Source organism: Pantherophis guttatus, chromosome 10 (genome assembly GCF_059756535.1).
Source record: "Pantherophis guttatus breed Tessera chromosome 10, ASM5975653v1, whole genome shotgun sequence".
NCBI classification, from domain to species: domain Eukaryota; kingdom Metazoa; phylum Chordata; class Lepidosauria; order Squamata; family Colubridae; genus Pantherophis; species Pantherophis guttatus.
In genome coordinates this window covers 17,621,077-17,648,508 of record NC_142072.1, presented here as the reverse complement: position 1 = coordinate 17,648,508, position 27,432 = coordinate 17,621,077, and the positions used below count along the sequence as shown (strand labels likewise).

The window sequence follows — 27,432 nt, the reverse complement described above, 5'->3', positions numbered from 1 at the left end:
TACCCTGTTTCCCCTGATAACAAGCTCAATCGAGCTTTTGAGCGCATGGCAATAAGGCCAAGCGCTTATTTCGGGGTTCAAAAAAATATAAGACAGGGTCTTATTTTCAGGGAAACACGGTACTTTTCGGCCATATTCATTCTTTCATCCAGACCAAACAAGACGTGGAAAAATGCAATTTCAAATCTGGTAAACCCAACCTTCTATTTTCATTTGCATTCTGTAACACTTTATTTCGTGTTTTTTTCTCCCCTTGCCAATTTAGATGTATCTTTTTGTAATCGTTTAAATGAAACATCAGTTATCAAAACAGACATTGTCTGAAACAAAAACATCGTTTGTGGCAAAACATTCATTTTTAACAAGAAATTTGCCCCAACAGTGTGAAATTTATTTTTCAATTGGCATTTTGTATCCTATTATTTTGAAATAACATACAATTCATATTTGTCACAGTAATTCCCAAGTATTTTACTTTTTTCTCCATCTTAAAACCAGTTTTCTTCATCAGTTATATTTGATTTTCTAATTTCAATATTTTTGTTAGCATCTTTCCCTTCTGATTATTAATCTTAAAACCTGCTAAAAATGTACCAGAGTCCTTTATTTTTCCCATTGTTTCTACTCCCTCTAGTGGATCTTTTAAAATTAACACCAAATCACCTGCAAATGTCCAGAGCTTTTATGTTTCTTTTTAAATCTTAACTCCTATAATTCTCTCGGGCTGTCTTACGTCTCTGTTCAGTACTTCAAGAGCTGAATTATTTCAATATATGATTATTAGGTGAGACTAATAAGCACAGAGAAAGAAATATTCAACACTCTTGACTATGGAGGAATTTTGGTGAAATTTGACAGAACTTGCTAAAATATATGAATTATCTTGTTTTATTAGACAAATGACACTATTTACATTTACTGGTGATTAGAAACCTCTTATGGATTTTTTGCGCAAAAATAAAAAAACAAACGTGATTTATGGCTTTGATGATTAGACAGATTATAGAATCTAGAGCATGATAAAGTATCTTTAGAGAGAGAGGCTGAAATATAATTATAGTAATTGCTATGAAGAGAATTGGAAACCACTTCTTTGTATCTTTTTCTTTCTTTTTTTAGTTTTCTTAACTTTGTTTTCTTTTCTTGAACATTTTGCTTTCTTTTCTTTCCTTTTTTCTTCTTTCCCTTACATTAGTTTTTTTTCTTTTTCAAAAGTTTCAATAAAAATCATATAAAAAATTAATGGCAATAGTTCCAGTGTGAGCATGAAATAGGCTTGTGAGGAACTTTCAGTTGGGAGGCAAAAAGAAGCATTCAGATGAGGGTACGATTCATCTGCAACTTCTTAAACCAAATGCATTTATCCTAAAATCACAAAGAGATGGACAAAGCTAAGATATTACAGACAGGTGCTGTATTTGTGGGCACGAGTTCTGGTTCTAGAACATCAATGAGACCTCTACAAATCGTGAATATAAGGTTGTGCTTATTGATCGAAATTAAAACTTGAGAGGTGCTTTAGGAAGTTTTGTCTAGTAAGCAGATATGGAATGATGCATAAAGCAGATACCATAACTACATAAATAAATAGAGAGGAAATTCCTGCCATTTTGTTATTATAAAACAGTAAGGAAGGAAGGAAGGAAGGAAGGAAGGAAGGAAGGAAGGAAGGAAGGAAGGAAGGAAGGAAGGAAGGAAGGAAGGAAGGAAGGAAGGAAGGAAGGAAAAGAAGGGTTTTGGCTTCATTTCAAGCAAACTAAGAATTGCACTTTCAATTGGATGATTCCAGAAGGAGGATGTATCCACAAGGAGTCAGTAAGTCGAGTTATACTTAGGATACTTTGAGGTAGCAGCTTTAACATGGCTGAACATCCATCTCCAGCTTACTTGGCGACAGTGGATCAGTCTGAGGGGCTCTGGCATTTTTGGCAATCCTTCATGTCCTCTGAATAATTCTCTATCTGGATTGTTGTGGTGTGGAAATCAAAAGCTTTTTGCAGTTGGCAGCTGGCTTCCTTCAAGACAATCTGGGCATCAGCATCTTTATCTGGGACAGAAATGACAGAGCTAAAGGACGAGTATTGGAGATGGTGGGGAAATTGAAGTCCCCACCCCTTTTGAAAGCCGGCATTCAAGAATGGATAACATTGGTTCTAATTTAGTCTAGGCGTGCTTCAAAAATTATTTGGAAAAACTGCTTTAGGTCTTATGGAAACGCAAGCACAGCACTTCTCTAACAATCTTAGACAGGGGTGTCAAACTCAGGGCCTGGGGGGGGCGGATCCACCCTGCAGGGTGCTTAGATCTGGCCCGCAGGGCTATCCTGGAAACAGTGAAGTGCCTCTGACAGTGAAAACGGAGCTTGGGAAGGCAGCGTGCATCCCTTCCAAGCTGTTTTCACTGGCAGAGGGTTGTAGGAGGCCATCACAGCCGAAAACGGAGCTTGCGAGGACCGTGGGTGCACTCCCAAGCTCCGTTTTCGCTGGCAGAGGATTGCAGGATGCCGTCGCAGCCAAAACGGAACTCGGGAGCCCATTTTCACTGGTAGAGCACTCAGGCCACCACAGGCACCAACATGAGTGACGTTGAGCTGACCACACCCACCCTGGCCACGCCCATCCCGGCCCCCCAAGGTCAAACACAACTCTGATCCGGCCCTCAATGAAATCGAGTCAGACACCCCTGTTCTTAAGAGAAAAGTTGCGATGGCGCAGTGGTTAGAATGCAGTACTGCAGGCTACTTCTGCTGCCTGCCGGCTGCCTGCAATTTGGCAGTTCAAATCTCACCAGGCTCAAGGTTGACTCAGCCTTCCATCCTTCTGAAGTGGGTAAAATGAAGACCCAGATTGTTGGGGGCAATATGCTGGCTCTGTAAACTGCTTACAGAGGGCTGTAAAGCACTATAAAGCGGTATATACCCTGTTTTCCCAAAAATAAGACCCATAAATAAAATAAGTCTAAATGTTATTGCTATTGCTATCGCTATTCTTAACAGCCACACAACTTTGTTCAGGCATAATCTGAAACACATATCTCATGAAAGTTGCCTTTATCAGCCTTGGGCAGAAGCTTAAAAAAGTCAGTGAGATTCAAAACACTTTTGAATAATGTCCAGAGTGCACAGCCCTAACTGATTCAGGCTGGTGGAACTTCCAACCGTCCATCAAGACAGTTTTCTTTAAGTAAAGCTTAACTTTGCTAACTTTAGAGAAACATTTATGGAGTTTTCTTGGCAAACTCTCACCATCATAAAGGCAGTCCCCAACCTACAACCATTCGCTTAGCGTCTGTTCAAAGATATAACGACATCGAAAAGGTGACTTACTGACAGTTCTAATGCTTACAAATGTTGCAGCATCATCCCCATAGTAATGTGATCAAAATTTGGAAATTTCTATTTATGACAGTTGCAGCACCCTGGGGTCATGTGATCGCCATTTGAAATCTTTTCAGGAGGCTTCCAAAAGCAAAGTCAAAGGGGGGGGGAGCCAAATTTGCTTAATGACCATGTGATCCACTTAACAATTGCAGTAATTTGCTTAAAAAAACCATAGCTAGAAAGGTCATAAAAGTGGACATGACTCAATAACTCAACAACTTGAAGAGATGTGGACTTCAGCATGTGGCTGGAGTAATTTTGGGAGTGGAAGTCGGCACATTTTCAAGTTCCTAGAGCTGAGAAACACTGACCTATAGCTATTCTGGGTGCCTGGGTGTCTTATCCTTGTTCCAGAATGGTGCAAATTCTAAACTTGCCTCACTCTCGTGTAACTTACTGATTGCGATATGGACCGACAGCACCGGCTGTGACACTGTTAGAGCCCAGATGTGGAGGCTATGAATTGCTTTCACTCCATTTATGGAGAGCAGGATGGTCTTCACGTCATTGAACTCTACGCTTTTTGGAGTTCCTGCAAGACAATAAGAAGGAAATGGAAGAAATGAGCCAAAACATCTGGATGCAAAGGATTTTGCAAGTTCTACATCTCTCTCACACCTTGGGCTTCCTATCTTGGGTGACTCAGTGGCTTAAATGATGAAGCTTTCAGTATCTGTTTCAGCTGTGAATTTAGCTTATGTTCTTTTTTTGGAGACTCCCAAAGTTGCATCTTGCCATCTGAGTAGAAGCTGGGCAAGACCTTCTTCAGCTGAGTTTGTAATTTATATAAGACAGTGTTGGCGAAACTTTTCGGCACCGAGTGCCAAAACGGGAGCGCGTGTGCCAGTGGTGAAATGTAAAATTTGTTACTACTGGTTCTGTGGGCGTGGCTTGGTGGGGGAGGGGTAATGTGATTAGGTGGGTGTGGCCAATTTTTTTTTTTAACTTTTAAAAACATTTTTTCTACAATCTCTTCGGCTGAGTGGCTAAAATGCTGATCTTGTCGATCAGAAAGGTCGGCAGTTCGGTGGTTCGAATCCCTAGTGCCACGTAACGGAGTGAGCTCCCATTATTTGCCCCAGCTTCTGCCAATTTAGCAGTTCGAAAGCATGTAAAAATGCAAATAGAAAAATAGGGACCACCTTGGTGGGAAGATAACATGCCGGCCACATGACCACAGAATTGCCATCAGACAGTGCTGGCTCTTCGGCTTAGAAACGGAGATGAGCACTGCCCCCTAGAGTCGGGAACGACTAGCCCATATGTGCGAGGGGAACCTTTACCTTTACCCTATGACTATCATTAAGTGTTGTACCTTATGATTCTTAATGAATGTATCTTTTCTTTTTATGTACACTGAGAGCATATGCACCAAAGACAAATTCCTTGTGTGTCCAATCACACTTGGCCAATAAACAAAGAATTGTCTTCTTGATGAGAAGCAAAATGTTTTCAAGGAAATAAAACAAGAAAGTCTTTTGGAAAAGCACTTTGGGGACCACCATGACTTGGAGGGTGGAGAATCTCCATAGACATTTTCTCCTCTGGGCAGTGGTTTATGGCATACTTTTATTATTCCTACTCTATCGTCCAAGTCAACGTGGGCCTGCTGTCTTTAAAATCCAATTTAATGCACTCAATCCCATCTCCCAGCCCTAGGAAATGACCTTCCATCAGCACACGGATAACATCTCGGAGGATGTTCAATGTCGTTCCAAGGACCAGGATGGAAAACACAAAGGTACAGATAGGATCCACGTATTTATATTCTGGCTAGAAAAAGAAGAAAATAATCCATGAGTCCTCTCTTTGTTCAAGGGCTGAATCCCTTTCTAGGCTCTGCTTGGCACTTATTTCATCAGGGAGTCACAGCTGATGTCTACTGGCAGCATTCTTACCCTACAGTAGAAACCCCTATCGCCTTCCTAATGTTGGGCTGTGCCTCCAGTCAGCATGGCTGTAAAGCAGAGGTCTTCAGACTTGGCAGCTTTAAGACTTGTGAACTTCAATTCTATGCTGGCTGGAGAATTCTGGGAGTTGAAGTCCACAAGTCTTAAAGCTGCCAAGTCTGAAGACCTCTGCTGTAAAGAGTAGAAATCATAACCTCCTTAACGTCCTCTAGATAGCCAGCGGCTTCCGATTCTTGCTTTAGAATTAAATCATTCCACTCTACCACAGAGGAGATGTCTGCATAGGAGCAGTGGGGGTCAATGTCAGGCTTGCCCCAGCTTGATTCCTAAGAAAGAAAGACCCTCGACTCCCTTTGGTTGTAATGAATCTTTTACTGAGTATTAGTGGTTGCAAACAAAGCAGGCTAGAACTGAAGTTCACACGCAAAAGATTGCAAACTTTCCCCTTTCGTCCAGCTTCTCCCTTCACCAGCTCATCTTTGACCAGTGGCATGCTGTTTAAGTGTTTTGAGAATGTTACAGATGTTTGGTGCAATTTTTGCATTCCTTTCTCAAACTCTGCCTCCTTGAGGACTGGAATAAGCTGGTTCTCCACCTCTGGTTTCTGTCAAGCCTATCATCCTTCTTCCCTTTGGATCACCTCTACCCCTTACAGGCCAATTGCCTATTTCCTCTCCTCTCCCCGTCCCCTGCTTCCCAAGAGTGATAGCAGAATGCCACCGAGGCGCCAAACTGAAGTTCTGAGTCATTGCCTTCTTTTAAATCAGGGAGTAGACAACCTGCAGCCTCCTACAAGTGACATTTCTGCAGTCATAACCACGCTGCCCAAATCTAATAACAAAATAGCTACAGGAAGTCCTCGACTTATGACCACAATTGAGCCCAACATTTTTGTTGTTAAGCAGGACAGTAGTTAAGCGGGTTTGCCCCGTTTTATCCCTCGCCACGTAAATAATTACAGTTGTCTATGGAGATTCTCAATCATCCAGGTCATGGTTGCCTCAAAGATGCTTTTTTCAAAAGGCCACTGGATTTTGTCTTTTCCTGGAGGAAGATGCTTCGCTTCTCATCCGAGGAGCTTCATTCAGTCAGAACTGAAGAAGCTTCTTGGATGAGAAGTGAAACGTCTTCCTTGAGGGAAAAAACATCTTTGAAAAAGCATCTTTGAGACAACCACTACAGATTTAAGTTAGTAACATGGTGAAGTGAATCTGGCATCCCCATTGACTTTACTGGGTCACAAAAGGGGATCACATGACCCAGGGGTGAAATCTAAAATTTGTTACTACCGGTTCTGTGGGTGTGGTTTGATGGTGGTGGTGGGTAATGTGACTGGGTGGGCATGGCCACCTTTTTCTTTTTTTTACTTTTAAAAGCATTTTTCTATAACCTCTTCGGCCAAAGAGGTTGCAGAAAAAAATGTTTTTAAAAGCCTCTGATGATCCTAGCTGAGCCACATGATCATCAGAGGCTTTTTTTTTTACTTTTAAAAGCATTTTTTCGGCCGTAGAGGTTGTAGAAAAAATGCTTTTAAAAGTAAAAAAAAACAGCATCTGATGATCACGTGGCTCAGCTCGGCATGGGGGGTGGGGGGAATGCAGGGATTTTTGCTACCGGTTCTCTGAACCACCCGCCGCCATCGCTATCGGATCGGGCGATCTGGTCCGAACCGGGAGCATTTCACCCTTGACATGACCCCAGGACATTCAGTTGCTGAGTGTCTGACGTTTGATCAGATGACCATGGGGGATGCTGCAACAGTCATTAAGTGTGGGGAAAACTGTCATAAGTCATTTTTTTCAGGGCCATTGTAACTTTGAATGGTCACTAAACAAATGGTTATAAGTTGAGGACTACCTGTAATGTCCTACAGAGTGCTGGTCTCATCCCCTACTCCCTCAAATTAAGTGGTGGGAAGCAGTGGTGGATTTCAAATTTTTTTACTATGGGTTCTGTGGGCATGGCTTGGTGGGTGTGGCAGGGGAAGGATACTGTAAAATCTCCATTCCCTCCCCAATCCAGGGGAAGGTTACTGCAAAATCCCCATTTCCTCCCGATCAGCTGGGACCTGGGAGGCAGAGAATAGATAGGGGCGGAGTCAGTCAGAATTTTTACTACTGGTTCTCCGAACTACTCAAAATTTCCACTACTGGTTCTCCAGAAGTGGTCAGAACCTGCTGAAACCTTCCCTCTGATGGGAAGGAGCTCTGAAGTGGGAAGTCCCTGGCAGCCTCAAAACTCTTCAATCATCCAACAGAATGAATGAGTTTGACTTAACTGGTTTGATAAATATTTCCACTTCTTGCTTTAAATTTGTGGTCCACTAATCAAGATTACAATGAAAGATAGAACCTGGTGGTCCCATAAAATTATTGGGGACTATTCTATGATTGAGAGGAAAGAATAATAATCTTTCTGTTGGAGGTCTTACTTTGAAGTAGATGATGATGGCAGCCACCAAAACGCCAATGCTTTGCATAAGATCTCCAACGACGTGGATAAATGCAGCTCGCACACTAGTATTGTGTGTCCCCTCATTGTGACTGTGATGGCTATGACCGTGTCCCGATTGGTGTAAGATAATGCCCATCCTATAGAAAGATATTAATAAAGAGCCAGTTGTAAACAGAACATTACCGTATTTTTCGGAGTATAAAACGCACCTTTTCCCCCCAAAAAAAGAGGGTGAAAATCTGGGTGTGTCTTATACTCCGAATGTAGCCCCGCCCAGCCTCCCAAATGGAGATTTCAGAGGCTGAAAGAAGCCTCTGAAAGAAGCTTCAGAAAAAAAGCCACTAAACAGAGCTTCAGAAAAAAGCCTCTGAAAGGCTTTTATCTAAAATAATATGTCAAGCAACAAAAGAAGATTAGAATGTAAAATTTATGCAAGCACAAAATTTAAGAGAAAATTTTTATAAAATGTTCTATAGATGGCATTTAGATCCTAAAAAGTTGGCTTGTATGTATCCGAATTTACAATCTAAGTGTTGGAGATGTGATTGTGATGATGCCACTTATTATCATATATGGTGGACTTGTAAAAAAGTTAAAGCATTTTGGATTAAAATAAAGTGGATTATCCAAAATACTCACATTACATTCTTGGCTAGGCTCAGGGCCCTTTTATCTGACTGTTGCCTTGGTAGCAGCTCTGCCTCCTATCTTCAAAGCTCTTCCCTCTGCCCTCAGCCAATCTTGGAACTTACTGTACCACCCTCTCTCTGTCCAACATACCACACTGAGATAAAATGAAGGGATATTTCCTAGATATTTTATCTTGACCTTTCAAAAAAAGCAATGCCAATGAATAAGTGGATTTTTTTAAAAAAATAATAAAACATGATAAAGGTCACAGAGATTCCAAATTCCTCTTGCCAGTAAGGCATTCCTCATCTCTTTCTATCCATGACTTAAAGAGGACATTTCATCCTGAACCTGTTTCTGCCCACACTACATCCACTCTCCACAGGTAGCAGCCATTACGAGAAGAATCACAGGTCTGGAGATGACGACACTGGCTGCTCACACATAGCCCACTGTATTTTATGGAGTATAAGACGCACCTTTTTCCTCCAAAAAAGAGGGTGAAAATCTGATTGCGTCTTATACTCCGAATGTAGCCCCACCCAGCTTCTCAAACGGAGGTTTCAGAGGCTGAAAAAAGCATCAGAAACGAAGCTTCAGAAAAGAAGTCTCCAAACAGAGCTTCAGAGGCTTTTTTTTTCTGAAGCTCTGTTTTGGAGGCTTTCAGAGGCAGGAAGAAAAGTTTTTTCTGAAACGGAGTTTCAGAAGTTTCAGAGGCAGAAAAAAACACACAAAAAAAGCAAGGCACAGAGTTCACAACCAAGGAACCTGTTGCTAAAATTCACCTCTGGGAACAGCTGATTGGGGGTATTCTGGGAGGCCGATCCACTTGCCAATCAGCTTTTTTTCTTATTTTCCTCTCCAAAAACTAAGGTGCGTCTTATACTCTGGTGCGTCTTATACTGCGAAAAATATGGTACTTTGCAACAAAGGCACAAGCCAAATGAAAGGCAGAGAAAACCCTCCTGAGGATAAGTTGTTCCAGATCAATGCTTATTAACCTCAGCAACTTAAGATGTCTGGACTTTAAGTAGGGAATTCTGGGAGTTGAAGTCCACACATCAAAAAGTGCCAAAGTGACCCCATGAATTTGAAAGCTATCCATGATTGGGTTGGGATATAAATAGTCCTCGACTTATGACAATTGAGCCCAAAATGCCTGCTGCTAAGCGACATTTAATAAGCGATAAGGGGGACACGGTGGCTCAGTGGCTCAAAAGGTCGGCAGTTCAGCAGTTCGAATCTCTAGTGCTGCATAATGGGGTGAGCTCCTGTTACTTGTCCCAGCTTCTGCCAACCTAGCAGTTCGAAAGCACGTAAAAAATGCAAGTAGAAAAATAGGGACCACCTTTGGTGGGAAGGTAACAGCATTCCGTGCGCCTTTGGTGCTGAGTCATGCCGGCCACATGACCACGGAGACGTCTTCGGACAGTGCTGGCTCTTCGGCTTTGAAACAGAGATGAGCACTGCCCCCCTAGAGTCGGGAACGACTAGCACATATGTGCGAGGGGAACTTTTATCTTTAAGCGACACAGTTGTTGAGTTTTGCCCCATTTTTACAGCCTTTCGTGCCACAGTTCTTAAGTGAATTGCTGCAGTTAACATGATTGTTAAGTGAATCTGGCTCCCCATTCACGTTGCTGGTCAGAAGGTCGCCAAAGCTGATCACGTGACCCCGGGACCCCCTAACCGTCATAAATATGAACCTCTTGCCAAGCATCTGAATTTTGATCACGGGACCGTGGGGATGATGCAATGGTCCTAAGTGTGAAAAATGATCATAAGTCACTTTTTTTCAGTGCCATTGTAACTTTGAACGGTTACTAAACAAATAGTCTGGAGTCAAGGAGACTGCCTGTATTGGTTATTCTTGGCATAAACAGACAGGAAGTGCAATCTCACTAGGAATCAACTAGACACCTACGCACCAGATAAAGTTGCTCTCCAAGATGCTAATTGTGGCCTGTCTGAGACGAAGAAACAAAACCAGAAGGAGAATATAAGAGCGTATGCTTTGATCAAGCCTGTCCCCTTATTTAGACGAAGAACTGCCAGATTGTTTGGTTTGGGGACTTAAAAAAGAGTGGGAGGATTTGCTATTTTTATTGTTGGCGTTCTTTTTTGTACCAGGCAGCAAGCAAGCAAGAAAAGACCGGACAACCAATTTGTTTGAAATGGTATAGGTCAGGGGTGCCAAACTCGATTTCATTGAGGGCCGCATCAGGGTTGTGTTTGACCTGGGGGGGGCAGGGGGCCATGATCAAGGTTGTCCGTGGCCAGCTTGATGTCACTCATGTCAAAGAGTGCCTGTGGTGGCCTGAGCTCTCTCCAGAGAAAATGTCCAGAAGCGAATCACCTAGTAAGAAAGCAATTCTGATTTTCCCACTGACTTTGCTGGCTGGGGAGGTGACAAATGGTGATCACAGGACCCTGGGACGCTGCAACCATCACACATACTAGCCAGTTGCTAAGTGCCTGGATTGTAATTATGTGACCGTGGGAACCCTGAGACATCTGTACGTGCGAGGACTGGTTGCAAGTCACCTTTTTCATCAGTGTCGCAACTTTGATTGCTAAATGTTCTACCTATAAGGACTACCTGTCCGCCTGGCTGTGCGCGGCCCTCCCGAACTCCTTTTTCACTGGCAGAGGGTTTCAGGAGGTCGACACAGCTGAAAATGGAGCTCGCACGGCCCTCCCAAGCTCCATTTTCGCTGGCAGAGGCACAGTGGGCTGGGCAGCCCCGCGGGTGAGATTTAAGCACTCCACGGGCTGGATCCAGCCTGCAGGCCTTGAGTTTGACACCCCTGGTATAGGGTTTCCTGCTTGAGCAAGGGCTTGGATTAGAACACGGGTCACCAACCCCCGGTCCCTGGACCAGCACCAGGTCACGGCATGCGGGCAGCATGCAAAACCATGCCCCCTCCGGTCTGCGGAAAATCCTTTTTCCACAGAACCGTTCCCTAGTGCCCAAACAGTTGGGGACTGCTGGACTAGAAGATCTCCAAGGTCCTGTTCAAGTCTGTTATTCTGTTAAATCAATCAATCAATCAATAACACGGGTCCTTTGTGAGGGTTAGGGACAGGGGTGGGATTCAGCTGGTTCTGACCGGTTCGGGCATTCCGGTAGCTCCAATGATCAGCTGAGAGCGAACTGGTTCACTCCGATGATCAGATGGGCCTGCCCCTCCGCCCACCCCTGTGCTATAACCTACCTATATTTCTTTTGTTTTAAGCCCACCTGATAGGTGCAGCAGAGAGGATTGCCACGCCTCAGCTGTTTTACTCACTCTGGATTCAGTAGCAGGTAACTTTCGATCGTAATGTGCATGCGTGGAAGTGCGAGTTTGGCGCGCATGCGAGCAAAGCGAGGGCGCAGCGAATTGGTTGTTACAAACGGTGAATCCCACCACTGGTTAGGGAGAAATTACAGGTAGCCCTTATAGGTAGAACATTTGCTTAGCAGCCAATCAAAGTTGCGACAGTGATGAAAAAGGTGACTTGCAACCAGTCCTCGCACTTATAGCTGTCTCAGGGTTCCCACGGTCACATAATTACAATCCAGGCACTTAGCAACTGGCTAGTATGTGTGATGGTTGCAGCGTCCCAGGGTCCTGTGATCGCCATTTGTCACCTTCCCAGCCAGCAAAGTCAACGGGGAAATCAGAGTTGCTTTCTTCCTGGGTGATTCGCTTAAGGACAGCGGCAAAAAAATTACTAAAGTGGTCACCATCACATGACTCACTTTAATGAGTACTTTCACTTAGCAACAGATGTTACAACTCTTAGCGATTCTATGGATCACATCTTTCATCTTGCACTGTTCGTTTTGAGTTTTTCTATGCTCTGCCTGGTGTAAGCTTTGATGGTATACAGCAACCATGTTCTTTGATGGCTTGGATTTCTTTTACCACTAACCTCCTCCAAACATAATTGCTTTCTCCAGTGAATTGCCTGCATCATCATCTTCATTTAACGACCCCATAAGCCAGTGGTGAAATCTGAACTGCTTTGCTACCGGTTTGCTGGCTGCGCAGGCAGAGTTCGCACCAAATGCACACTACATGTGCATTCGCAGTACACATCAAAAGGAGGCTTGGGAAGGTAAGTAGAACAGCGGGGGGGGGAATGAGCTGTGGTGCACGATCTCGGGAATCTTTTAAAAAACTTTTTAAAAGCATTTTTAACTACTGGTTCCGGAGAACCGGTAGTAAAAAAAATGCTTGAAAAGTTTTTTTTAAAAAAGTTCTGACGATCGTGCATCACTCAGCCGATCGTCGGAACTTTTTCCATTTGTTTACTACCGGTTCGGCGAACTAGTAGCATTTTTTTACTACCGGTTTGGGCGAACCATCCCAAACCGGTAGCATTTCACCCCTCCCATAATCCCTTGCAGGGTGGAGTCTGGGCAACTGACAGTGTTTTAATGTCCGGATGCCCTTCCTGACGCCAATGCGGAGTTTTGTTTAGCAGATATATTCGCACTGTGCCCAGAGAGAGAAATATCTGTCTCTACCTAGAATCGAACTCACAGCCTCCTTGATTGTGAGGCGACAGCTCCATCTCTAGGCCACCGCACCACTGCATGACATGGCCAACATAAGGGAGACACAGTTTCGTGATTTTGCCTTCTAGTGACATGTCTAGTGTTATGCGCTTCAGTCCTTGCTTGTTAGTCACCTGTCCAAGGAAGTCAAGAACTACCGATACAAAGTATCTTAGCTCTACCATTCTGTCCAGGGGCAAAGGGTTTCCTCTTCACAAAAGACCAGCACCAGATTAGGACCCTACTGTAGAATGGAGGGGTGGGTGGGAAAGAAAGGACTTTAATTCTTTGCCAGTTACTATAATTCAGATTCTGTGCCACAAAATATATTGCGGCTCATTTCAGTGGAGAGTTTGGCTGGGGATGGGCACAATACAATGGCAGAAATTCAGATCCAGGTTGGTAACACAAAGAGGTGGATTTGATCCAAGTTCTTTAATGTGCCTTTTTTTCTTGCTTCTTGCCCCTTTGTGGGGGAGTGTGCAGATAGGCAGTTTGTCTTTGTCTTTCGAGAAAATGCAGACTTCTAAACAAAGCACTGGGTTATAGCCAGGGGTGAAATGCTCCCAGTTCGGACCGGATTACCTGATCCGGTAGCAATGGAGATGGGTGATTTGGAGAACCGGTAGCAAAAATCCCTGCTCCCCCCCCCATTGCCCAGCTGAGCTGCGCAATCATCAGAGGCTTTTTTTAAATTATTTTTAAAAGCATTTTTTCTACAACCTCTTTGGCCGAAAAAATGCTTTTAAAAGTAAAAAAAAAAAGCCTCTGATGATCGCGCGGCTCAGCTGGGATCATCAGAGGCTTTTAAAAGCATTTTTTCTACGAAGAGATAGAAACCTCTTTGGCCGAAGAGGTTATAGAAAAAATGTTTTTAAAAGGAAAAAAAGCCTCTGCCGATCAGGCAAGTCAGCTGGGATTGTCAGAGGCTTTTAAAAGCATTTTTTTACAACCTCTTCAGCAAGCCACACCCACAGAACTGGTAGTAACAAATTTACATTTCACCACTGGTTACAGCCACCTATTCCTTTAGTATTATTATTTTTGCATGTACCGAAAGCATTCTTGTAGATAAAAACAGTGTTAGGAGGTGAAGCTTTGCTTTGCACGTCTAGCTTTTTTTTTTTTTCTAAATAAAAGTTTTAAAACCATCAGGAGAAACAGGGAGTTTGGCAGACACTAAGGTTGGTCTCCAGAAGTGCACTAAAGGTGCCTGCTACAGAGTGTCTGGCAAATGCTTTTACTCCCACCTAATTATTTTAGCTGCATGGAATCAAGAGCCTTTCAAATGCCAAGCAAATCAAAGAGAACCCCTATTTGGTCCATCCACAAAGAAGTTTCCATGAACAGGTAGTCCTCAACTTACAACAATCCATTTAGTGACCGTTCAAAGTTGCACGGGCATGGAAAAAAATGAGTTATGACCATTTTTCACACCTATGACCGGGGCAAAAAACTCATTAAACAAACGTCTCACTTAGCAACAGAAATGTCAGGCTCAATTGTAGTTGTAAATCGAAGACTACCTGTATTGCCAGGATCAAGGCCCATCAGCTGGTAAAACCTTGAATTTTTCTTAAGGATTTTAGGACGTTGTTCAAAAATTACCCTCAATGTTCATACTTACACGATGTTTACAGCCACAGCACAGCCGGAAGTGATCAGCATGGCATCTCCTTCTATCTCGTAGTCACCAGAAATCAGTCTCTGGACCGCCAGGTAAACTAGGACCCCAGTTACCACCCAGATTGAGAGAACGGACAGCAGGGCTCCCAAAATCTCTGCAGCAAAAGTCAGAAAACTTTGGTTAGAATAGAATAGGAATAGGAATAGGAATAGGAATAGAATAGAATAGAATAGAATAGAATAGAATAGGGATAGGGATAGGGATAGGGATAGGGATAGGGATAGAATAGAATAGAATAGAATAGAATAGAATAGAATAGAATAGAATAGAATAGAATAGAATAGAATAGAATAGAATAGCATAGCATAGCATAGCATAGAATAGAATAGAATAGAATAGAATTCTTTATTAGCCAAGTGTGATTGGACACACATATGCTCTCAGTGTACATAAAGAAAAAAATAAAATATATTCATCAAGAATCATAAGATACAACACTTAGTGATAGTCATAGGATACTAATAAACAATCAAATCATACTAGGAAACAATAAAAACAATATAAGTTGTAAAGATATAGCCATAAGTGGGAAGAGATAGGTACTAGAAAGGATGAGAAGAATAGTAATACAGTCTTAGTAGTTAATTTGACAGTGTTGAGAGAATTATTTGTTTAGCAGAGTGATGGCGTTTGGGAAAAAACTGTCCTTGTGTCTGGTTGTTCTGGTGTGCAGCACCTTATAGCATCGTTTTGAGGGTAGAAGTTGAAACAATTTATGTCCAGGATGTGAGGGGTTGTTGAGAGTGTGGTTGCGCGACAGCTCCCGCAGTACCTGGATGAAACCATCTATCTAGGTCCGTGCCAGTCCGGCTTCAGGCCTGGGTACAGCACGGAGACGACATTGGTCGCATTGGTGGATGATCTCTGGAGAGCTCGGGACAGGGGTTGCTCCTCTGTCCTGGTCCTGTTAGATCTCTCAGCGGCTTTTGATACCATCGACCATGGTATCATGCTGCGTCGGTTGGAGGGCTTGGGGGTAGGAGGCACCATGCTGCGGTGGTTCTCCTCCTATCTCTCCGACCGGTCGCAGTCGGTGTTGACAGGGGGGCAGAGGTCGACCTCGAGGCGCCTCGTTTGTGGGGTGCCGCAAGGGTTGGTCCTCTTGCCGCTCCTGTTCAACATTTATGTGAAGCCGCTGGGTGAGATCATCTGTGGTTTTGGGGTGCGTTGCCAACTGTACACTGATGATACTCAGCTGTACATCTCCACCCCTGACCACCCCAATGATGCCCTCGAAGTAATGTCCCAGTGCCTTGAAGCCGTGCGGGTCTGGATGGGGAGGAACAGGCTTCAACTCAACCCTTCCAAGACCGAGTGGCTGTGGATGCCGGCGTCCCGGTATAGCCAGCTGGTGTCATCGCTGGCTATTGGGGGTGAGTTACTGGCCCCCACAGAGGGGGCTCGCAACTTGGGTGTCCTCCTGGATTCACGGCTGTCTTTGGAAGGGCATATGAAGGCCGTGGCCAGGGGGGGCCTTCTATTAGTCCGCCTGATGCGCCAGTTGCACCCCTTTCTGGATCGGGACTCCTTATGCATAGTCACCCATGCCCTCGTCACGTCTCGCCTGGACTATTGTAACGCTCTCTACATGGGGCTCCCCTTGAGGTGCACCCAGAGGCTCCAACTGGTCCAGAATGCAGCCGCGCGGGTGATTATGGGAGCCACAGGGCGCTCCCACGTAACACCTCTCCTGTGCGAGCTGCACTGGCTCCCAGTGGTCTTCCGGGTGCGCTTCAAGGTGTTGGTTCTCACCTTTAAAGCGCTCCATGGCATAGGGCCGGGATACCTGCGAGACCGCCTGCTGCTACCGATAACCTCCCACCGGCCAGTACTCTCGCACAGAGAGGGCCTCCTCAGGGTGCCGTCAGCCAAGCAATGTCGGCTGGCGGCCCCCAGGGGGAGAGCCTTCTCTGTGGGGGCACCCAACCTGTGGAATGAGCTACCTCCTGGAATACGACTGATCCCGGACCTCTGCGCTTTCCGAAAGGCCCTGAAGACTTATTTATTCCAACAAGCTGGCCTAGCTTAAATGGTTTTAATGGGGTTTTTAAATTTGCGATTTTATTGATTCTGGGTTTTAAATTGGGAACTTTTCGATTTTGCAGATTTGGGATTTTAAATTGGAAATGCCGATGATTTAGTTTATTTTAGTTTTTTCTTAACTTTTGTACTATATGTGTTTTAAGTTTGGCTGTCCACCGCCCTGAGTCCCCCTGGGGAGAAGGGCGGTATATAAGTTGAATTAAATAAATAAAATAAAATAAATAAATATTTTCCCAGCCCTCTTTTTGATTCGTGCACTAAACAGATCCTCACTGGAAGGCAGGTTGGTAGCAATTGGTTTTTTCTGCAGTTCTAACTATCCGTTGAAGTCTGTGTCTGTCTGGTTGGGTTGCAGAGCCAAACCAGACAGTTATAGAGGTGCAGATGACAGACTCAGTAATTCCTCTGTAGAACTGAGTCAGCAGCTCTTCGGGCAGAAAGTTTGAGCTTCCTGAGTTGGCGCACAAACTCATTCTTTGTTGTGCTTTTTTGATGACGTTTTTGATGTTAGGTGTCCATTTTAAGTCTTGCGATATGATAGAACCTAGAAACTTGAAGGACTCTACTGTTGATACTGTGTTGTCTAGTATTGTAAGAGGTGGTAGTATGGGAGGGTTTCTCCTAAAATCTACCACCATTTCTACAGTTTGAGTGTATTTAGTTCAAGATTGTTCTGGTTGCACCACAAGGCTAGTTGTTCAACTTCCTGTCTGTATGCAGATTCATCGTTGTCTTGAATGAGATCAATCACTGTTGTGTCATCTGCAAACTTCAGTATGATACACATACAGTACAGTATTCAGTACAGATACATGGATGTGACATAGGCATTAAAGGTTGGAAAACTCCCAAGTTTGCACTGGCTGACTCACTCACCAAGGTATAATTAATAAAGAGCACTTCTGCCAAATACTCATGAACTAAATGTTCTTTCAACAAATCAGCTCATTCTGCCATTAAATGAAAGAGCAATTGATTTATTTCAGCCGAGATATATTTCAGCAGATGGCTTCCATTGTGATCTTGGTTGAGTTTAGCTTTTATGCAGTTAACTGTGGTATGATGACCAAACCATAATTGATTCAGTTTTCACATGAAGCCAAAGCTTAACAAAGGATATCAATAAAATTCTGGGAGTCGAAGTACACACGTCATAAAGTTGCCAAGATTGGGAACTCCTGCACTAAGTATTTGCATGGTATGTATGTTATGTATTTGTGATTAAACTATACAGGATCAAACTCAGGGAGCTGGCTGGATCCCTGAGGACAGATCAGCTAAAGGAAGTTCCTGAACAAGAGTAAGACAAAGAACTAAACCAGGGGTCTGCAACCTTAAACGCTCAAAGAGCCATTTGCACCTGTTTCCCACAGAAAAGAAAACACCGGGAGCCACAAAACCCTTCCTGTGACTATTTCTTGAGCGGTCAAAAACTAGCCTATGTAGTTGAATTAAATGTTCGGTTTTCTTCTGAAACTTTTCTTTTCATGGATTTATCCATGGTTGGCCTACTGGCGGTTGAAAAGCTCAATAAATCGTGTGCCACTGGGTGTCGCACATTGGCAGCTGTGATGTATATTTTGAGTGACAAGGAGCCGCAGCAGAAGGGTGAAAGAGCCACATGTGGCTCCAGGTTGCTGACCCCCGAACTAAACTAAAATCATTGCTACGGCCACTAAGGACCAATGACCCATTTTTTGTTGCAGTTCAGCCATTAAGTACCGTATTTTTCAGAGTATAAGACACATTTCCCCCCCCTAAAAGAGGCTGAAAATTTGGGTGCGTCTTATACTCTGAATGTAGCCCTGGCCCACCTGCCGGGCCCCACTCTTTGGCCTCTGCGCATCCTCTTCCTGGCTGCAGAGATTGCCACAGACAATGGTTTGTGTTTTTGGGCACTGCGCCTCGTGTTTTCAGCCTCCAAATGCTCCGCTTGAGAGCCCTTCAAGGCTGCGGGGATCGCCAAAGCACATTGCCGCTGATCGCCGCCTCCATGCATTGCGTTTTCGGCCTCTGTGCATCATGTTTTTGGGCAGTGATCGGTGGTGATGTGCTTTGGCGATCCCCGCAGCCTTCAACGGCTCTCAAACGGAGCATTTGGAGGCCGTAAAATGTGAGGCGCGGAGCCCAAAATGGCAACCCAGAACACCTGCTGCCTTGTTTTACCGCTTCAGCGCTTCACCTGCTTTACTCACTGGAGCTCCTTCCGACAATCAGCTGTGCTTTTGAAGCTACTTATAAGCCCCAATGAGATGCGCACGTGCAAAGCAAATGTATAAAATGTGCTGAAGCTGACCAGGCTAAGGACGCTAGCCAGATAAATACCTGGTAGGCAGGGGCAGAATTTTTTTCCTCGCAGTTTCCTCCCCCAAAACTAGGGTGTGTCTTATACCTTGGTGCTTCTTATACTCTGAAAAATACGGTAACTGCAAATTGTTTGTGTGTATGTGATTAAAATATAGGCAAAAACATAAGGAACTGGCTGGATCATTGGGGACAGATCAGCTAGAGAAAGCTCCAGGCAAGAGGAACTGAAGACAAAGAATTAAAGACAATGGCAAGAGGAAGTCAAATAACTTAAAGAAAGTCACTGTGTACTGAGAAGTCAACAGAAAACATGTCATTGAAGACTGGCAATATGCCACCCCAGCAAGCTGAGCAGGTGCCGCAAGAAAAAGTACAGGTTTTGTTCACACAACACATTAACCCTGGCTATGTCTGCACAGAACGTTTAACCAGCCAACCCTTCTAAGTTCATCAACCCGATTGAATCTACAAGGTAACTAAGTGAGCGTAAAGGTTAGCCTGCAGGACAAAGTCAGATGCTGGAACATGTAACTAATCCAATTAAGTGTGCCTCATGAATGAACAACGTAGGTTGGAAGCCACAATCGGGAAACAGAGAAAACATCTTCATAAACCTCTGCTGCTTTCCATTAAGAAAGAAGCCAAGTTTGTCCAGTTGGGCTCTGCAGGTAGGAGTTGGTGTAAAATTTCCTCAAAATGGGGAAAGGAGGGCTTGGATTATAAAGGCAGGCAATGCTCGATTTACAACCATTCGTTTAGTGACCGTTCAAACTTACAACAGCACTGAAAAAAAAAGAGATTTACGACCTTTTATCACACTAACAACTGTAGCGATATCCCCATGGTCATTGATCATAACTGGCAACTGGCATGTATTTATGGTACCATGTTTCCCCGAAAATAAGACCCTGTCTTATATTTTTTTTTAACCCTGAAATAAGCGCTTGGCCTTATTTTTGAGGTGGTCTTATTATTTGGGGGTGCATGTTGCAAGACAGGACTCTTCTTGCCGTCTTACCTGATTTCTAGCTCTGTCTCCCTAATCTTAACCCGAGGAAAGGCAGGGACCGGCTGCGAATGCGGTTAAATATTTTCGAGGAGGGCTTATTTTCAGGGAGGGCTTATTTTAGCACGTGCTCAAAAGCCCGATTGGGCTTATTATCCGGGGAGGTCCTATTTTCGGGGAAACAGAATAGTTGCACTGTCTCAGAGTCATGCCATCACATTTCTAACCTTCCCAACTGGCTTTCGGCAAGCAAAGTCGAAGGGGAAAGCTAGATTCATTTAATGACCGCTTGATTCACTTAATAACTGCAGAGGTTCATTTAACAACTGCGGCAAGAAAGGCCGTAGAATGGGGCAAAACAAAACTCACTTAACTGTATTAACAATGGAAATTTTGGGCTCAATTCTACAAAATTTTATCCTTAAGCAGGTGTGCTGTGTATTCACAGAGTGCGCCATTAATGCCTTTTTAATGGTCCGGATTACCTGCTCTGTGCCATCCAAAATTCATCGTTTTAGTAGGCTGCCGAGATGCCATCCAGAGAGAGAAAAGGCTGATCATCATGCTAGCAAAATCTGTCAATAGGTGGGCTGCATCGGTCATAATGGCCAGGCTGTGTGCAAAGTACCCTCCTGAAGAGAATAAAAGAGAGTTAGTTATCTATCTATCTATCTATCTATCTATCTATCTATCTATCTATCTATCATATATAAGATAAAAGTATAAACATTAATACATGAAATGAATACGAATAAAAGGGGAAATTAGGGCAGGGACGGTAGGCACACTGGTGCGCTTATGCAAGCCCCTTACAGACCTCTTAGGAATGGGGTGAGGTCAACAGTAGACAGTCTAAGGTGAAAGTTTTGGGGATTTGGGGAAGAAACTACAGAGTCAGGTAGTGCATTCCAGGCATTGACCACTCTGTTGCTGAAGTCATATTTCCTGCAATCAAGTTTGGAGCGGTTTACCTTGAGTTTGTATCTATTGTGTGCTCGTGTATTGTTGTGGTTGAAGCTGAAAAAGTCATTGACAGGTAGGACGTGGTGGCAGATAATTTTATGTACTATGCTTAGGTCAGACCGAAGGTGGCGTAGTTCTAAGCCCAAAATTTCAAGTCTGGTGGCATAAGGTATTTTATTGTAGTTATAGTTATAGTTATAGTATAGTTCAGTGGTGAAATCCAATTTTTTTTACTACCGGTTCTGTGGGCGTGGCTTGGTGGGCATGGCTTGGCTTGGTGGGCGTGGCTTGGTGACATGGTAGGGGAAGGGAATGGGGAAAATCCCCATTTCCTCCACACTCCTGGGGGAAGGATATTGCAAAATCTCCATTAACACCCCACTCTGGGGTGTTACCGGTTCTCCGGACCGGTGACACCTGGTCACCGTGAGGTGAGGTGGCATTACCGGTTCTCCAGACTACTCAAAATTTCCGCTACCGGTTCTCCAGAACCTGTCAGAACCTGCTGGAGTTCACCGCTGGTATAGTTAGTATAACTAGTATACTAACTCTAGTTTGTAGTACTAACTAGTTATGGGCTGTGCCCAGATTCTTCTTTCTGGTTAAGAGTCTCTACCTAGCTTTCTCCCTGCCATTCTAGATTTCAACATGTCTGGAGCATTTCAAGACAGCAGCATGCTTGCTCAATGCGTTCATAGCAGACATGATCTCAGGAATGTCTGTTAGACCCACTAAGTCAGATGTAGGGAATGATGGCCCCTTTATGACTTGTGGACTTCAACTCCCAGAATTCTTGAGCCAGCCATTCTGAGAGTTTAAATCCATAGGTCGTAAAAGGGCCATCATTCCCAGTGGTGAAATCCAAATTTTTTTACTACCGGTTCTGTGGGCGTGGCTTGGTGGGCGTGGTGTGGCTTGGTGGGTGTGGCAGAAGAATACTGCAAAATCCCCATTCTCACCCCACTCCTGGGGGAAGGATATTGCAAAATCTCCATTCCCACCCCCCTCTGGGGCCAGCCAGAGGTGGTATTTGCCGGTTCTCCGAACTACTAAAAATTTCCGCTACCGGTTCTCCAGAACCTGTCAGAACCTGCTGGATTTCACCCCTGATCATTCCCTACCTCTGCAGTAGATGAACCAGGCCAGAAATTCAGTTCCACAGGAAGGCTAAAATGACCTTTTATTGAGATTGGGTGTAATAGCAATAGCAATAGCATTTAGGTTTATATACTGCCCCATAGTGCTTTACAGCACTCTCTGGCCAGTTTACAATGTAGAATCATTATTTGCATATTGCCCCAACCATTTGAGTCCTCATTTTACCGACCTCGGAAGGGTGGAAGGCTGAGTCAACCTTGAGCCGGTCAGGATCGAACTTCAGGCGGCGGGCAGAGTTTACCTGCAATACTTCGCTTAACCCCTGCACCACCAGGGCTAATATCAGAATCTTGCAAATTTAATTGTGCTGCTAAATCCTCCCCTTCTGATTTTCCAGTGAATTAAAGAGGTGTCAATCGATTCAAGAGCATCGTCTGATTTCCCAGGATTGGCAAACATTACAGCCTCTTTTCTTTAGGTTCTTGCAGATCTTCACCAAGGTCATCTCCACCAACAATTTGTACTCCTTTGCCCTAAATACCACTGGATCACTCCAACCACCAGCTCGCCTCCAACAGCAGCCTCCAAGGGCCTCGCAGAGCCTTCAAAATGTTAGCTGCCTACCTGCAATTTCCCCCGTCATGAAGATCAAGCAGATGGCGGAAGCAAGATAAAGCTTCCGACGAGCTCGTTTTTGCTCAGCGTTGTTGCCATTGCTGGCTGCCCAGCTGGAGTGACAGTGCAGGTTTCCTATGAGGTCCAGCTCGAGAGAAGAGAGGCCAGGTACGAAGCCAACCACTGAACCATGGAAGTCCTTTTCTGAGACTCCTAAATAGGACCTGCATTGGAAAGAACACAGTTTTAGAAAGAGAGTCTCTCCACTCCCAAAGCATTAATGTATATGCCCCCGCTGGGCTTGTCAACCAGAAGGTCGACCGTTCGAGACCCAAACGTCGTATGATGGAGTGAGCTCCTGTTACTTGCTCCAGCTGCTGCCTACCTAGCAATTCAAAAGCATGCAAATGCAAGTAGATAAATAGGTACCACTTCGGTGGGAAAGTAACAGAATTCTGTGCACCTCAGCATAAAAATCACACTGTCACATGACCGCAGAAGCGTCTTCAGACAATGCTGGCTCTCTCGCAGGGGTGAAATCCAGCAGGTTCTAACATGTTCTGGAGAACCGGTAGCAGAAATTTTGAGCAGTTCGGAGAACCGGCAAATACCACCTTTGGGTGGTCCCAGAATGGGGTGGGAATGGAGATTTTGCAATATCCTTCCCCTGCCATGCCCACCAAGCCACACCTACAGAACCGGTAGGGAAAAATTTTGGATTTCACCCTGCTCTCTTGGCTAAGAAACAGAGATGAGCAGCAGCCACTAAACTCGGACACAACTGGACAGGGGGAACCTTTACCTTTACATACTTACAGGCAGGGTGGATAAAAATCAATGATTTTTTTTAAAAAAATCAAAAAAATCAGATTTTTTTGATTTAAATCGGATTTTTTTGATTTTTATTGAATTTATTTTAATAAAAAACTTTTGGGGTAAAAATCTATTGTAAGATAGTTTTCTATTTAAGATACATAAATAATTTAGTTTATCAGCATGAAATGGAGCTTAGTTATGTAGCATAAGGCTGTATATTCTGCAACACTGGGACTATCGGTGAGTCAACAGTGGGTCAAAGGAGTAGCAGAGATGACAGTTGCTCTTTAAAAATTATGATTTAAATTGAGTTGATTTAAATCAAGCCTTTTTACTAGTAATTTAAATCATGATTTAAATTGTGATTTAAATCAACTTGATTTAAATCAAATCCACCCTGCTTACAGGTTTCGCCTATTAGTCTCCCTTACTCAATTGTACATGCATTAAGTGTCCTATTGGAAGGCCCAAGCCACGGGACAAGACAGTGAGTTGCAACTGAATCCAATCCTTTATTTGCTGACACCCAATACTGTAAACGGAATCTTGCCAAACTAAAGCTATCACTGTCTAAGTTAAATATACCCTAAGAGATTCAAGGATTTGGTTATTCTGAACCTCTTCCCCCTTCTCCTTTCCAGCTTGCAAATCCACCGTTGCCTGATCTGGGTCTCTATCTTGGAAAGTTCTGAACTGGCACAATCCTCCCCCTTTGATGCTGGTGCACTCTCCATCACACCTACTGAACATCCCTGGTTAGGCATTCTGGAATTAAAGTGCAGCACATCTGCAGAGCTCAAAGTTCAGAAGCCTACTGCTCTGGGTTAACATTGTAAGACGCTGTTTGATGATAGTTTAGGGTTCACACCAGGGGTGAAATGCTCCCGGATTGGACTGGATCGCCTGGTCCAGTAGCGATCTCAGCCGGTGGTTCGGCGATCTGGTAGCAATGGGGGAGCAAAGCTCCGCCCACCCGCCCAGGTGTCATTACTTCCTGGTTTTAACCAGGAAGTAATGTGTTTTTACCTTCTGCGCACATGTAGGTTTTGCACATGCGCAGGTCTGCGTGCGCACATGACATGCATGCGCAGCGCGTGCACTTCCGAACCGGTAAGGAAGGTAAGTAGATTTCACCCCTGGTTCACACCAATGGCATAACAACTTGAAGCGCTGTGTGAACCCAATGGATGTGTTCACCAAACATCAAATCATATTATGATTTTCTGGAAAAAAATTACTTATGATCAATCTATTTATTACAGTCTTAGACCAGAGGCCAGAACAAATAAAAAACGCTCAGTAAATATACGATTAAAAGTTCTAGTATAAAATAATAAATAACAACTAAAATCTATAATAAAATCCAGTCTGTCCATTATACGTGGTCTAACTATACTTGTAGGTTTTTCCCTGATCCCACTCTCAGGGATGGGAGAATAGAATAGATGTGCAGAAATGGACAAACTAACAAAGGAGATACAAGAAAAAGAGGAAACAGAATATTACTTAGTATGGGAGAATAAGATAGAATAGGATGGAAGGGAAGGGAAGGGAAGGGAAGGGAAGAGAAGAGAAGAGAACTTTTTATTGGCCAAGTGTGATTGGACACACAAGGAATTTGTCTTTGGTTCATATGCTCTCAGTGTACATAAGGAGAATAAAATACATTCATCAAGAATAAAAAGATACAACACTTAGTGCTAGTCAAGGTTACTAATAAGCTATCAAATTGTACTAGGAAACAAATAAAAACAATATAAATTGAAAGATAAAAGCAACATGGTTATAGTAATAAGTGGGAAGAAATAGATACTACTAAGAGAGAGAAAAAGAATAGTAATACAGCCTTACTAAATAGTTTGAGTGTTGTGGGAATTAGTTGTTTAGCAGAGTGATGGCATGGGGGAAAAACTGTCCTTGTGTCTAGTTGTTCTGGTGTGCAGTGCTCTATAGCGTCCTTTTGAGGGTAGGAGTTGAAACAGTTTATGTCCAGGATGTGAGGGGTGTGTAAATATTTTCACAGCCCTCTTTTTGACTCCTGCAGGATACAGGTCCTCAATGGAAGGCAGGTGGGTAGCCATGGTTTTTTCTGCATATTACAATTGAGAATCTACCCGTTTGCATTAATCCTTTGAGGAAAACCAGAGATTCGCCCCTCACCCTCCCCCCATATGTAAACTTCTTTCCGAACGAACTTAAAGGACCTCAAAGTTGTTTGCGAGAGATAATGGCTTTCTCACGGCACACCTGAGGGAGGCTCGCAGGAATCTGGCGCCATCTTTCCCCCCCCCTTCTTTTTGGGAATATAGGACTTGCGGTTGCCTTGCTCTTAGCAGATACAAAGCAAGCAGACATTCAACAGGTGAAGAAGCCCTCCCAAATAGCTGCTTCGTACTAAAGAACGCACACCCGTTCCTGAACAACGGGGGTGGCAATAAGAAAAAGCAGCCCTTTTATTTTTTATTTTTTGCCAACATTATTTTTTTTTAAAGTAGCGGACGGGCGAGATATTTGAACGCCTTTATGAGAACATAAAGTTGAAATGGAACAACTCCAAACCCGGGGGGGGGGCTGCTTATTCCAATCTCTGCAACTTTAAAAAAAATCAGTTTTGGCAAAAAATAATAATAATAATAAAATAAAGGGGGTGCTTTCTCTGATTGAGAATCCTTTTGATTCATTGGGTTGGCGGCATGGGGAGGCGGGGGAAGAGGGCCCTTCTGAAGACAGCCAAGATCGCGGATTCCTCCGGGCATTTCCCCATCCACCTGAGGAGCCGAGCCTTCCTTCGGATCAATTTGGGAGATTTACTTCCGAGGAAGCCCGGGCTTTAGGAGGCCGCTTTAACTGTGGCTGGGGTGCCATGCGCGGGAGACTCGGCCACGCGATCAGCCACGGGAGCGGAGGAGGGTGGCTGGACGGAAACCCGGGCAGAGGCGATTGGCATCGTCGTCGGGGGGCGGGGAGAAGTTGGAAAGAAAGAAAGAAAGAAAGAAAGAAAGAAAGAAAGAAAGAAAGAAAGAAAGAAAGAAAGAAAGAAAGAAAGAGGGAGGAGAGGGGAGAGAGAAAGAGAGAAAAGGAAGATGGAAAGGAAAGAAAGAAAGAAGGAAAGATGGGAAGGAAAGGAAAGAAGGGAAGGGAGAGGGCAGGAGAGGAGAGAGAAAGAAAGGAAGGGAAGGGAAGAAAAGATGGAAAGGAAAGGAAAGAAAGAAGGAAAGATGGGAAGGAAAGGAAGGGAAGGGAGAGGGCAGGAGAGGAGAGAGAAAGAAAGGGAAGGGAAGAAAAGATGGAAAGGAAAGGGGAAAGGAAAGGAGGAAAGAAAGAAAGAAGGAAAGGAAAGAAAAGAAGGGAAGGGAGAGGGCAAGTGAGGTGAGAGAAAGAAAGAGAAGGGAAGAAAAGATGGAAAGGAAAGGAAAGAAGGAAGGAAAGATGGGAAGGAAAGAAGGGAAGGGAAGGAAAAAAGGGAAGGGAGAGGGCAGGAGAGGAGAGAGAAAGAAAGGGAAGGGAAGAAAAGATGGAAAGGAAAGGAAAGGAAAGGAGAAAGGAAAGGAAAGGAGGAAAGAAAGAAAGAAGGAAAGAAAAGAAGGAAAGGCAGAGGGCAAGAGAAGAGAGAGAAAGAAAGGGAAGAGAAGAAAAGATGGAAAGGAAAGGAGAAAGGAGAGGAACGAAAAGAAGGGAAGGGAGAAGAGAGGAGAGAGAAAGAAAGGGAAGGAAAGATGGAAAGGAGAAAGAAAAGAAGGGAAGGGAGAAAGGAACCCTTCCCGGGACCCACCTGCTTTCCGCCCCGTTGAGCAGGTGGCTTTTTTCCACCCCGCCGCGCTTGCCATCCATCATCCTTCGCCAACAGGTGCGCCCTTCCCCGAGCCGCGGCTCTTCTGCGCTCTCTTCGCCCGCTCGCCTTCCTTCCTTCTTTCCTTCCTCCCTCCCGAAAGGAGCTGGTCGCCCGCCTGCTCCGCCGCCTCTTATCTCGGCTGGGCG

At 44.2% G+C, this 27,432-nt stretch overlaps 1 protein-coding gene across 2 annotated transcripts; it reads right to left on the bottom strand.

Moving 5' to 3' along the window:
• Positions 1–206: 206 nt before the first annotated feature.
• On the bottom strand, positions 207–27,432 carry SLC30A2 (solute carrier family 30 member 2). 2 transcript variants are annotated; one of them, XM_034413518.3, is made up of 9 exons: positions 27,227–27,417; positions 22,648–22,862; positions 20,448–20,594; positions 14,547–14,700; positions 7,721–7,880; positions 5,047–5,152; positions 3,777–3,911; positions 1,888–2,047; positions 1,151–1,365 (listed from the first exon to the last, which is right to left on the bottom strand). In XM_034413518.3, exons 1-8 carry the CDS (start codon positions 27,286–27,288, stop codon positions 1,902–1,904), a joined length of 1,125 nt encoding a protein of 374 aa, XP_034269409.2. In that variant the 5' UTR covers positions 27,289–27,417; the 3' UTR covers positions 1,151–1,365; positions 1,888–1,901. The 2 variants fall into 2 exon arrangements, with proteins under 2 accessions (XP_060547440.2, XP_034269409.2); XM_060691457.2 differs by having other exon boundaries at positions 207–2,047; positions 27,227–27,432.